At 42.1% G+C, this 12778-nt stretch overlaps 1 protein-coding gene across 3 annotated transcripts in view; it reads left to right on the top strand.

The window, feature by feature from the left end:
- The window catches only part of LOC106584953 (spectrin beta chain, non-erythrocytic 1), a 136250-nt gene that overhangs the window by 108451 nt on the left and 15021 nt on the right, over positions 1–12778 (top strand). For all 3 annotated transcript variants that reach the window (XM_014170641.2, XM_014170652.2, XM_014170647.2), the window contains 9 exons: positions 533–811; positions 1087–1217; positions 1577–1781; positions 2161–2535; positions 4471–4715; positions 4870–5008; positions 5549–5633; positions 7376–7572; positions 8109–8209. In XM_014170641.2, coding sequence (XP_014026116.1) covers positions 533–811; positions 1087–1217; positions 1577–1781; positions 2161–2535; positions 4471–4715; positions 4870–5008; positions 5549–5633; positions 7376–7572; positions 8109–8209 — 1757 coding nt within the window. The remainder of the gene's footprint in view (positions 1–532; positions 812–1086; positions 1218–1576; positions 1782–2160; positions 2536–4470; positions 4716–4869; positions 5009–5548; positions 5634–7375; positions 7573–8108; positions 8210–12778) is intronic.

Genomic DNA, 12778 nt, shown 5'->3' with positions numbered 1-12778 from the left:
ATGTCAATCTACTATCCCCCATAGTACAAAAGTTGACCTATTCTATTGGTCAACTTGTCCTTCTGTGCAAAAAATAAATATTCCAAACATGCTCTAGGAGAGTTGTGTGATGCGATAGATCCCAACCTAATACAACCACTCGCATCAACAAAACTTTTAAAAGCAATAAGGCTGATCGTTTTGGTGATAAGGTGGCTGGATAGTGCCTGCCTAGATCGGTTATCCTATTCCTACCAAGTTATTTAAACAAATATATTGAATGGTATCATACATAGTAAAGAGTATCACTGTCTTATTGAGTTTTAATTGAGATATAGGCTACGACAGATTGGTGTCCTCTCCAGGGGTTGTACAGTACAGAAATAGGGCTCCTGCCCTTTGAGCTGTTCAGGGAAGGCTTACTTACTTACTTGAAGTGTATCTACTGTATTGTGCTCTTGGTTTTGTGTATCTAGTATTTTAATGTATTGCTGACATTACAAAATTAATTTCCATGATAATGTGCAATAAAAGTATTGTATCCCCTTCACAGACCTTGCAGAAGGAGATCCAGGGACACCAGCCCCGCTTCGACGACATTTTTGAGCGGAGCGAGAGCCTGCTGATGGAGGACAGCCTTGCCGTGGAGGCCATCCGCCAGCACCTGGCCGACCTGCAACAGCTGTGGGGTCTGATGATTGAGGAGACAGAGAAGCGTCACACCCGACTGGAGGAGGCCCACAACGCCCAGAAGTACTACTTTGATGCCGCCGAGGCTGAGGCCTGGATGAGCGAGCAGGAGTTGTACATGATGTCTGAGGAGAAGGCCAAGGTAGTAGGGTGTTATTGACAGTGTTTTGGTGCTGTACAAATAATATTTTTGCCATGGGTGTGCTCTATTGTGAGGAATATTGTGTGTGTGTGTGTGTGTGTGTGTGTGTGTGTGTGTGTGTGTGTGTGTGTGTGTGTGTGTGTGTGTGTGTGTGTGTGTGTGTGTGTGTGTGTGTGTGTGTGTGTGTGTGTGTGTGTGTGTGTGTGTGTGTTGATAATGTTGCTTCTAACATAGAATTCCCAAAAGCGCTAAAAACAAGTGTCTTTCCCTCTTAGGATGAGCAGAGCTCTGTAGCCATGCTGAAGAAGCACCAGATTGTGGAACAGTCGGTGGAGGACTACGCTGAGACAGTCCATCAGCTCTCCAAGACCAGCAGAGGCCTGACAGCTGCAGGACATCCAGAGAGGTCAGTGAGAGAGCCCAGAGTGAAGCCATTGAAGTAGAATGTCACTTATTATTGCCACCCGTCAATGAACGTTGACCTGAATATGAATGTCCGATCTAGAAAAAGTATTTCTATGAGTGGAGCATTCAGTAGACCAGAGTGTGGTGTGTATGCATATTTTTCTTTCAGCATAACCCTAACAGACCTGATTTCACTAACGAAAGCCTTGATTGCAGACCATGACTAGTTTATTAGTTTGATCAGGGGTGTTAGTATTGGGCTGGAACAAGAATATGTTTTTTTGCAAAAAACAAAAAAGATTACTCTTGTTAACCCCATCCACTGATCATTGAAGTCTTGATTTCTGTTTGTGTGGGGAGTGAGAGGATAGGCATGCGTCAGTCTCAAGTGGACAAGCTCTATGCCGGCATGAAGGACCTGTCTGAGGAGAGGCGGGGAAAACTGGATGAGAGGTTCCGCCTGTTCCAGCTCAACCGCGAGGTTGACGACTTGGAGCAGTGGATTGCCGAGCGGGAGGTGGTGGCCGGATCTCACGAGCTGGGACAGGACTACGAGCATGTCACTGTAAGCTACGTCACCTGACTTCAAAGCCTACCCTTTCACTCCTGGTGCTGTCAGGGAGGAAAAACATAGTCCGCATTCCAGACCGTCTGCAAAGCAGCACGTTGCACAAATGTACCAATAATTGAATGCTGCATTACAGTTGGGTATCATATCTCAATATCATATTGATATGGTTGACACGTTTAACACTTATACAGGTGTTGTGTGCTTTGGTGTGTGACTGCTTTGCAAACGGTCTGTAACACGGCCGTAGACTGATTTCAGTACTGCCCATTTGATACCACCATTACCTTTTTGGTAGGTAAGACAGGGCAGTACAATGTATATTTGTGTTAAAGGTCCTCATTCTCCTCCTCTCCATCCATCTATCCATCCACAGATGCTCCAGGAGCGCTTCCGGGAGTTTGCCCGTGACACAGGCAACATCGGCCAGGAGCGTGTGGATGCCGTCAACCGCCTGTCCGACGAGCTGATTAATGCGGGCCATGCAGATGCCGCCACGGTGGCTGAGTGGAAGGACGGCCTCAACGAGGCCTGGGCTGACCTGCTGGAGCTCATCGACACGCGCACGCAGATCCTGGCCGCCTCCTATGAGCTACACAAGTTCTACCACGACGCCAAGGAGATCCTGGGCCGCATCCTGGACAAACACAAGAAGCTTCCCGAGGAGGTGGGTCGTGACCAGAACACGGTGGAGACACTGCAGCGGATGCACACCACCTTCGAGCACGACATCCAGGCCCTGGGAACACAGGTAGATACATAGCTAATATCTCCCTGTAGCTCACTTCACCAGATCACTGCACTGCCGAAAATGAAATGTCATGTTATTATTAGTGGTGGGCACCAATATCAATAATTCAATGTAATATTGATATTGATAACCTACACTATTATGTAAAAGAGGAAACATGACTTTTCTTGCAGACACAAAACCCTCTCACAGGCTCTCAACTTAGCATACAGTGCATTCGGAAAGTATTCAGACCCCTTGACTTTTTCCACATTTTGTTACGTTACAGCCTTATTCTAAAATGGATGAAATTGTTTTTTTTCCTCATCAATCTACACACAATACCCCATAATGACAAAGCAAATCAGGTTTTTAGAAAATAGAAATATGACATTTATATAAGTATTCAGACCCTTGACTCAGTCCTTTGCTGAAGCACCTTTGGCAGCGATTACAGCCTCAAGTCTTCTTGGGTATGACGCTGCAGGCTTGGCACACCTGTATTTAGGGGGTTTCTCCTATTCTTCTCTGCAAATCCCCTCAAGCTCAAGCTCTGTCAGGCCCCCAGTGTGAGGTCCTGAGCGCTCTGGAACAGGTTTTCATCAAGGATCTCTCTGTACTTTGCTCCGTTCAGCGTTCCCTTGATCCTGACTAGTCTCCCAGTCCCTGCCACTGAAAAACATCTCCACAGCATGATGCTGCCACCACCATGCTTCACCATAAGGATGGTGCCAGATTTCCTCCAGACGTGACACTTGGCATTCAGGCCAAAGAGTTCAATCTTATTTTCATCAGACCAGAGAATATTGTTTCTCATGGTCTGAGAGTCTTTAGGTGCCTTTTGGAAAACTCCAAGCGGGCTGTCATGTGCCTTTTACTGAGGAGTGACTTCCGTCTGGCCACTTTACCATAAAGGCTTGATTGGTGGAGTGCTGCAGAGATGGTTGTCCTTCTGGAAGGTTCTCCCATCTCCATAAAGGAACTCTGGAGCTCTGTCAGAATGAGCATCGGGTTCTTGGTCACCTCCCTGACCAAGGCTCTTCTCCCCCGATTGCTCAGTTTGGCCGGGCGGCCAGCTCTAGGAAGAGTCTTGGTGGTTATAAACTTCTTCCTTTTAAGAATGATCGAGGCCACTGTGTTCAATGCTAGACATTTTTTGGTACCCTTCCCCAGATCTGTGCCTCGACACAATCCTGTCTTGGAGCTCTAAGAACAATTATTTTGATCTCATGGCTTGGTTTTTGCTCTGACATGCACTGTCAACTGTGGGACCTTAGAAAGACAGTTGTGGGCCTTTCCAAATCATGTCCCATCAATTGAATTTACCACAGGTGGATTCCAAACAAGTTGTAGAAACATTTCAAGGATGATCAATGGAAACAGGGTGCACCTGAGCTCAATTTTGAGTCTCATAGCAAAGGGTCTGAATACTTATGTAAATAACGTGTTTCTGTTTTTTGTTTTTAATAAATTTGCAAACATTTCTAAAAACCTGTTTTTGCTTTGTCATGATCAGGTATTGTGAGGTTAATGTATTGAATCCATTTTAGAATAAGGCTGTAACGAAATGTGGAAAAAGTCAAGGGGTCTGAATATGCTGTACTTAACTGCCTGCTGATGGGTCACCAACTGGCTTCCCATTGTATTCAAACTGGCCCCAAGATGGCAATCCCAATAGGCAATAAGAAAGTAGTTGCCTGAGCTTCACAAAGCCATGGAAATGAACAGAAAATGAAACAATCACACAGTTGCAATGTTATTCATAAAACCGCTACGATATCGGTTATTTTATTTTTTACCATTATCAATATAGATTTTCCATATCAGTGCACATCACTAGTAGTTATTCACCTGTTAATTACACATAGCCTGTAATTTCATGTAAATACCAGGCAGCAAAAGGTAGTGTAATTGTAGAATAAAATGCATTAAAGTGACTTGTGCTTGGACCTTCAGGTGAGGCAGCTGCAGGAGGATGCCGTCCGCCTCCAGTCGGCCTACGCTGGCGACAAGGCAGACGACATCCAGCGGAGGGAGAGTGAGGTGCTGGAGGCCTTGAATACCCTGCTGGAGGCCTGCGATATCCGAAGAGTCCACCTCCTGGACACAGGCGACAAATTCCGCTTCTTCAGCATGGTGCGCGACCTCATGCTGTGGATGGAGGACGTCATCCGTCTCATTGAGGCCCAGGAGAATCCAAGGTAAATTATTATTGTACTTAGCTAGGTGGGGGTCAGTTCCATGTCAATTCAGGAGGTAAACTGAAATTCCTATTCCAATCTTAGGTTTGTATACTGATATCCTGGTGTGTGTGTGCCTGTCTGCGTGCGTGCGTGTTTTTCTTTCTCTGCACAGGGACGTGTCCTCTGTGGAGTTGTTGATGAACAACCACCAGGGTATCAAGGCTGAGATCGACGCTCGCAATGACAGCTTCACCGCTTGCATTGAGTTGGGCAAGTCTCTGCTAACCAGAAAGCACTATGCATCAGAAGAGGTATGTTCCATTGCCAAACCAATGCTATGCTACTGCAGGGCAGCCCATGAGCCATTTGAGGACCACTGCTCTTTCTCAATTAAATGGTCCATTTGGCTAAATGAATTTGACAGTCCTATGTTTTTGGGTCGTTCCACCAATTTGGTGCCTTTTGAGATGTGTAACTTAAAATGAATCACGAATCATATTAAATAAATAATCATCTTCAGAAATAGCTTTGTCAAAAAAAAAAAAAAATAGGGCTTTACAATGATGGTGAAAACCTGTAGAAATGTTGGGGTGATGTGGGTTCCTGGAAGTCACAGAGTGTGCAATGAGGGACGTGAAAATTCTGCATCTTCGCACTTTAGCACGTCTTTATTGATATAAAAATCGTATTTATTAAAGGGCACCATTTCTTCTTAAAATATCAAAGGCACTCATTTTGTGGAATGACCATACTGCATTGTAGCCTCTTCAGGTTTTAGTGTATTGCATTGTTTGTATGTGATGATACCCAATGTTAAAAGATAATAATTTGCTGCTCTGTCCTCTGTTTAGATCAAAGATAAATTACTACAGCTGATGGACAAGAGGAAAGACATGATTGACAAGTGGGAGGACCGACGGGAGTGGTTAAGACTGAGTAAGGATTTTTGTTCATACTTTCCCACATGCTATTGGATGGAATCTTGTCACTAGTTGGGCATATCCCGTCCTACTGGGCACAAACTAATTCAAACAACAATGTTTCAACGTAATTTATTGTGACATGCAATTAATTATATGTATTAACCCTAGATGACTAACAGGGCACTGTTTTGAAGCCACCGAGCAGCCATTTTGGTACTCTTCCTCCGTCCATTAAAAAAAATATATTTTGGAAGCTATATAAATCAAATTTTGTTTGTCTATATTCATTTTTGACAATTCTATTATATTACAGAAACCTTAATGCTTACTTAAAAAATATATTTTCTCAACTGAACATGAAAGAAAATATATATATATATATATATATATATATATATATAAAAACAAACATATTACTTAAAAACATTTTTGGGGTATTGTACTAATGTTACTGTCCCCATAACAAAGACATACTTAAATACATGTAATTTTGTCTGTAGACTTCCATTCATTCCTATGGAGGCCGATGGCTTCAAAGCCTCACATTGGCCATTACATAGCAAAACCAATCCAGGGTTTATACACATCATTGCATGGAATCTATGTATAAAATACGTAGTGGCCGGGGACTTTAATGCAGGGAAACTTAAATCAGTTTTACCTAATTTCTATCAGCATGTTAAATGTGCAACCAGAGGGAAAATAATTCTAGACCACCTTTACTCCACACACAGAGACGCTTACAAAGCTCTCCCTCGCCCTCCATTTGGCAAATCTGACCATAATGCTATCCTCCTGATTCCTGCTTACAAGCAAAAATTAAAGCAGGAAGCACCAGTGACTCGGTCTATAAAAAAAGTGGTCAGATGAAGCAGATGCTAAACTTCAGGACTGTTTTGCTAGCACAGACTGGAATATTTAATTTACCACAGTTGGACTCCAATCAAGTTGTAGAAACATGATCAATGGAAACAGGATGCACCTGAGCTAAATTTTGAGTCTCAGCAAAGGGTCTGAATACTTATGTAAATAAGGTATTTCTGTTTTATTTTTATTACATTTGCAAAAAATCGAAAAACCTGTTTTTGCTTTGTCATTATGGGGTATTATGTGTAGATTGATGAGGGGGAAAAAATATTTTATCAATTTTAGAATAAGGCTGTAACGAAACAAAATGTGGAAAAAGTCAAGGGGTCTGAATACTTTCCGAATACATTGTATATGTTTAACAAATTCGTAGCATATTGTATGTTTTGCAAATTCATAACATACTGTATGAATTGCAATTCATAACATATTGTACGTTTTGCAAATTCGTAACATATTGTACGTTTCGCAAATTCGTAACATATTATATGTTTTGCAAATTCGTAATATATTGTACAAATTGCAATTCATAACATATCATAGAAATTGTCATTTGTAACATATCATATGAAATTGATGATGGAACTCAACAAATTAATGGAACTCAACATACCATATGAAATATTATACTCAATGGATTGTCTCGGATTTACGTACAGAATAATACAAAATGCTCTGAGACCACGTTGGCTCTGCTGATAACTAATGCTTGTGGTCTAAAGTGGACACTGAGTGTTTCTGTTTGGGGAGGGTGGATATTAGTCATGAGTGCTCAGGTTACCCGAGGCTATAAGTTAGCTACAACATTGTAAGGAAACAATTTCAGTTGGGCCTTCTCTCTTCCAGTTTTCCCTGCTGACTTTCTTCTCTTTGCTCTGCATGGTCTAGTTTTGGAGGTTCACCAGTTTGGGAGAGATGCAGGGGTGGCAGAGGCGTGGCTGCTGGGACAGGAACCATACCTGTTCGGCTGGGAGTTGGGGCAGAGCGTGGACGAGGTGGAGAAACTGATCAAGAGGCACGAGGCATTCGAGAAGTCGGCCGCTACTTGGGAGGAGCGCTTCTCAGCGCTGGAGAGGTTGACTACGGTGAGTGTTTTGGCGGGTTGCAATTTTTCTGTCACGTGTCACAAATGTTTATGGTAAAACGATTCTTAGACATTAGTCTTACTCATAGACAGTTACTTTTTCAGTTCTATTCCAGTGGGTATTTGTAATGTTCATAAAACATTGTTTAGTGAACAGCTATCTTGTGCTAGTCAATTATTTAAGTTCACATACTAACATTGACACCTAGTGTTAACTGCATGTCATTACAGTATGTACCCAGTATTTCATGAAAAATTTGGTAGTGATAATATAATATGGTGCGTTCAAAGAATTCAACATAATTGGTAATAATTGGTACAACGTTTTGCATGTTCCAATGAATCCCAAAGAAACTACAATGTAATCATTAGGTAATTCAATTAGCTACCATTTTTCACGTCTTAAGTCCCAGGTAAATAGCAAACGTTAAAATTGAAGTGTGACGACCCATCACTCTTTGAAGATGGCATTGCCAGATTTACTCAGATAAAGGTGGTAAAATGAGACTGAGGTTCTGTTGTGTCTTGTTCTTCCAGTTGGAGTTATTGGAAGTGAGAAGACAGCAAGAGGAAGAGGAGAAAATGCGAAAAAACCCTTCACCGGAGCCTTTACCGGCGCAGGACTCACCACTGCAGAGGTAAGTGTAGCGGTTACAGCTGTTGCGGTGACCATATTCCCGCCACACCGGCGGTCACGAGTCATGAATGCAGCAAATTCCACGTGACCGTTTAGTCACGGTAAGCTCTGATGCTGCTTATGGTCATTAGTAGCCAACCAAACTTGCTAACTGCCTGTTACTCAGCACTGTATTGTCCCTGTAATCACTCTGACATCAATGCAAATGTCTTCGAAAATCTAATCAAACACTTCATGAGAGCCCATGAGCTCATGTTGGGCAACATGCAATTTCGCCAAAAAACAGAGTGATGGTCTCTACTAAAAAGAGGAGGATCCCATCAGCCTTGTATAGGCTAGGCCTACTATATTTAATTCTCAACATTCCTAATATTAACCACATTGTTTATCTTTACAACAGGAGTATAGCCTACCTGGCTGGCATGAAAATGAACCAAGGGAAAAGTGTCCTCCATTCATTATTTAAGTGCATAGATGACTTGTATTTTTTCCTGCTGCCACTGTTTCGAGACAGGTGCATGATAATGGTCCATTCTATATAAAAAAAAATGACACATATATTATTTAGTACAGTTGAACTCGGAAGTTTACATACACCTTAGCCAAATACATTTAAACTCAGTTTTTCACAATTCCTGACATTTAATCCTAGTAAAGATTCCCTGTCTTAGGTCAGTTAGGATCACCACTTTATTTTAAGAATGTGAAATGTGTGGTGGTTAATTTCTGTATTACCAAATGAAGAGAGACAAACTTCACACACCAGTCAGAGTTATACTTAAACTACATCTTTAATAATAAGAGCTTTGCAATAGCTTTGACTTTCAACGATTCCCTATTTCTAATGAACCGTTGAGTGACAACACAATGGCTACTGAGATCTTTTATAGCAAAGATCCACCCCCCTAGTCAACATAACAAACCACAGATATTAGGAACAGTTCACAAAGGAAGACTTTATAATGAAAAAGGAGTATCCCGTAGCCAGATAGCATTCGCTATAAATTATCGTTCAGTTTGGTCCCTAAGACGAGGTTCTAATCTCGTTCCTGGTACTTCATAGCACAAAACCACCAACTCATCCAATGGCATAACTCAATTGTCAACTCTAGATACTCCCATCTCAAATAAAACCCCTTCTTGACCCCTCTCTTGGACAAGCTCACTGAGGGGAGTGAGCCTCTGATGTTGCACTTATCCTGGGATAGTGTATGACCTAGAGGGGACCAGACACTGCCATACACCTCCCCCAATGCCAAAGGAGGGAGTGACTTGAGCACAGACATTGTGGAGACAAGTAATTGGTTCCCCATTAATCACGCCATCCCTTCACATGGTTTAAGAATAGGTAAAGGCACATTCACATATGAAGATAATGTTCCATCCTGTCCTCTTCCCTTTCTGATATTCTGCATAGCACCAGAGACATGTAAAAGACATGCCTGACCTCTATCCCTCTCTGGGCCCCAAGTGACTGAGCCCCAGCTGAGGGAAGAAATACAACTGCCAACACCAAAGTCCAAAGGGATACATTCTAATAACCAGTATATCACATAAGCATATTATGCAGATAAGACATCTTAATTATCTATGTTATCCAACTAATTCTGATTCATCCACCACAAATGTCAGAATAATAGTAGAGAGAATGAATTATTTCAGCTTTTATTTATTTCATCACATTCCCAGTGGGTCAGAAGTTTACATACACTCAATTAGTATTTGGTAGCGTTGCCTTTAAATTGTTTAATTGTCAACGTTTTGGGTAGCATTCCACAAGCTTCCCACAATAAGTTGGGTGAATTTTGGCCTATTCCTACTGACAGAGCTGGTGTTACTGAGTCAGGTTTTAAGGCCTCTTTGCTCGCACACACTTTTTCAGTTCTGCCCACAAATTCTCGATTTGTTGTCCTTAAAACTTCTTCAGACTAGGGTCTATATTTTGCATCTGCTAATATCGTTTTCCTATTGAACATACTACTTTCCGTATGAAATATTATAGTTTAATTACATTTTAGGGTACCTGAGGATTATATAGAAATGTATTTTGACTTGTTTTAACAAAGTTTAGCGGTAGGTTTTTGGATTCCTTTCTCAGCATGTTGAATGAGTGGATAACTCAAATCGATGGCGCCAACTAAACAGACTTTTTGGGATATAAAGAAGGATTTTATCTAACAAAACGACACTTCATGTTGTCGCTGGGACCCTTTGGATTGCAAATCAGAGGAAGATTTTCAAAAAGTAAGTGTGGTGGAAAAATATGTTGATGTGGGGCGCCGTCCTCAAACAATCGCATGGCATGCTTTCACTGTAAAGCCTATTGTATATTGGACAGTACAGTTAGATTACAAGAATTTAAGCTTTTAACCGATATAAGACAATTGTATGTACCTAAATGTTTAATATCCATAATTTTTATGATAATTTAATTTAATTGCGCGCCCTCCAATTTCACCGGAAGTTGTCGACAGGTGTCCCGCAGGTGTCCCTCCTGCAGCAAAGCACCCCCACAACATGATGCTGCCACCCCCGTGCTTCACGGTTAGGATGGTGTTCTTCGGCTTGCAAGCGTTCCCCTTTTCCCTCCAAACATAATGATGGTCAATATGGCCAAACAGTTCTGTATTGTTTCATCAGACCAGAGGACATTCTCCAAAAAGTACAATCTTTGTACCCATGTCCCAGCATACCACCCTGCATACCACTGCTGGCTTGCTTCTGAAGCTAAGCAGGGTTGGTCCTGGTCAGTCACTGGATGGGAGACCAGATGCTGCTGGAACTGGTGTTGGAGGGCCAGTAGATAAATAATATCCCAATGCCCCAGGGCAGTGACTGGGGTGTTAAATGGGTGTCCTGACTCTGAGGTCATTAAAGATCCCATGGCACTTATTGTAAGAGTAGGGGTGTTAACCCCCGGTGTCCTGGCTAAATTCCCAATCTGGCCCTCAAACCATCACAGTCACCTAATAATCCCCAGTTTACAATTGGCTCATTCATCCCCCTCCTCTCCCCTGTAACTATTCCCCAGGTTGTTGCTGTAAATGAGAATGTGTTCTCAGTCAACTTAACTGGTAAAATAACAGATAAATAAAAAATGTGCAGTTGCAAATCGTAGTCTGGATTTTTTATGGTGTTTTTGGAGCAGTGGCTATAGATAATTTGTGGATATAGATAATTTTGCACCTGTTTCCTCCAGCATCTTCACAAGGTCCTTTCCTGTTGATTTGTACTTTTCGCGTCAAAGTACGTTCATCTCTAGGAGGCAGAACGCGTCTCCGCCTGAGCGGTATGACGGCTGCGTGGTCCCATGGTGTTTATACTTGCATACTATTGTTTGTACAGATGAACATGGTACCTTCAAGCATTTGGAAATTACTCCAAAGGATGAACCAGACTTGTCGAGGTCTACAATTTTTTTGTCTGGTTCTTGGCTGATTTCTTTTGATTTTCCCATGATGTCGAGCAAAGAGGCACTGAGTTTGAAGGTAGGCCTTGCAATGCATCCACAGGTACACTTCCAATTATTTATTTTTTTCACCTTTATTTAACCAGTTAGGCTATTTGAGAACAAGTTCTCATTTACAACTGCGACCTGGCCAAGATAAAGCAAAGCAGTTCGACATATACAACAACACAGTTACACATGGAATAAACAAATATACAGTAGGAAAAAAGAGGTGTGTGTGTGTATATATATATATGTATATATACAGTGTGTGCAAATGAGGTAAGATAAGTTAGGTAAGGCAATAAAATAGGCCATAATGGCGAGGTAATTACAATAGAGAAAATAAACACTGGAGTGGTAGCTGTGCAGAAGATGAATGTGCAAGTAGAGATACTGGGGTGCAAAGGAGCTAAATAAATAAAAAATTACAGTATGGGGATAAGGTAGTTGGATGGGCTATTTACAGATGGGCAATGTACAGGTGCAATGATCTGTGAGCTGCTCTGACAGCTGGTGCTTGAAGTTTTTGAGGGAGATAAGAGTCTCCAGCTTCAGCATTTTTTGCAGTTCGTTCCAGTCATTGGCAGCAGAGAACTGTAAGAAAAGGCGGCAAAGTAGGAATTGGCTTTGGGGGTGACCAGTGAAATATACCTGCTGGAGCACGTGCTGCGGGTGGGTGCTGCAATGGTGACCAGTGAATTGAGATAAGGCGGGGCTTTACCTAGCAAAGACTTGTAGATGACCTGTAGCCAGTGGGTTTGGCGACGAGTATGAAGCGAGGGCCAGCCAACGAGAGCATACATGTCGCAGTGGTGGGTAGTATATGGGGCTTTGGTGACAAAACGGATGGCACTGTGCTAGACTGCATCCAATTTGTTGAGTAGAGTGTTTGAGGCTATTTTGTAAATGACATCGCCGAAGTCGAGGATCGGTAGGATAGTCAGTTTTACGAGGGTATGTTTGGCAGCATGAGTGAAGGATGCTTTGTTGCGAAATATGAAGCCGATTCTAGATTTAATTTTGGATTGGAGATGCTTAATGTGGGTCTGGAAAGAGTTTACAGTCTAACCAGACACCTAGGTATTTGTAGTTGTCCACATATTCTAGGTCAGAACCGTC

This window comes from Salmo salar, chromosome ssa02, assembly GCF_905237065.1.
Source record: "Salmo salar chromosome ssa02, Ssal_v3.1, whole genome shotgun sequence".
NCBI classification, from domain to species: Eukaryota; Metazoa; Chordata; class Actinopteri; order Salmoniformes; family Salmonidae; genus Salmo; species Salmo salar.
Note: the sequence above shows the minus strand (reverse complement) of the source record. Positions and strands in the feature narration are given on the sequence as shown.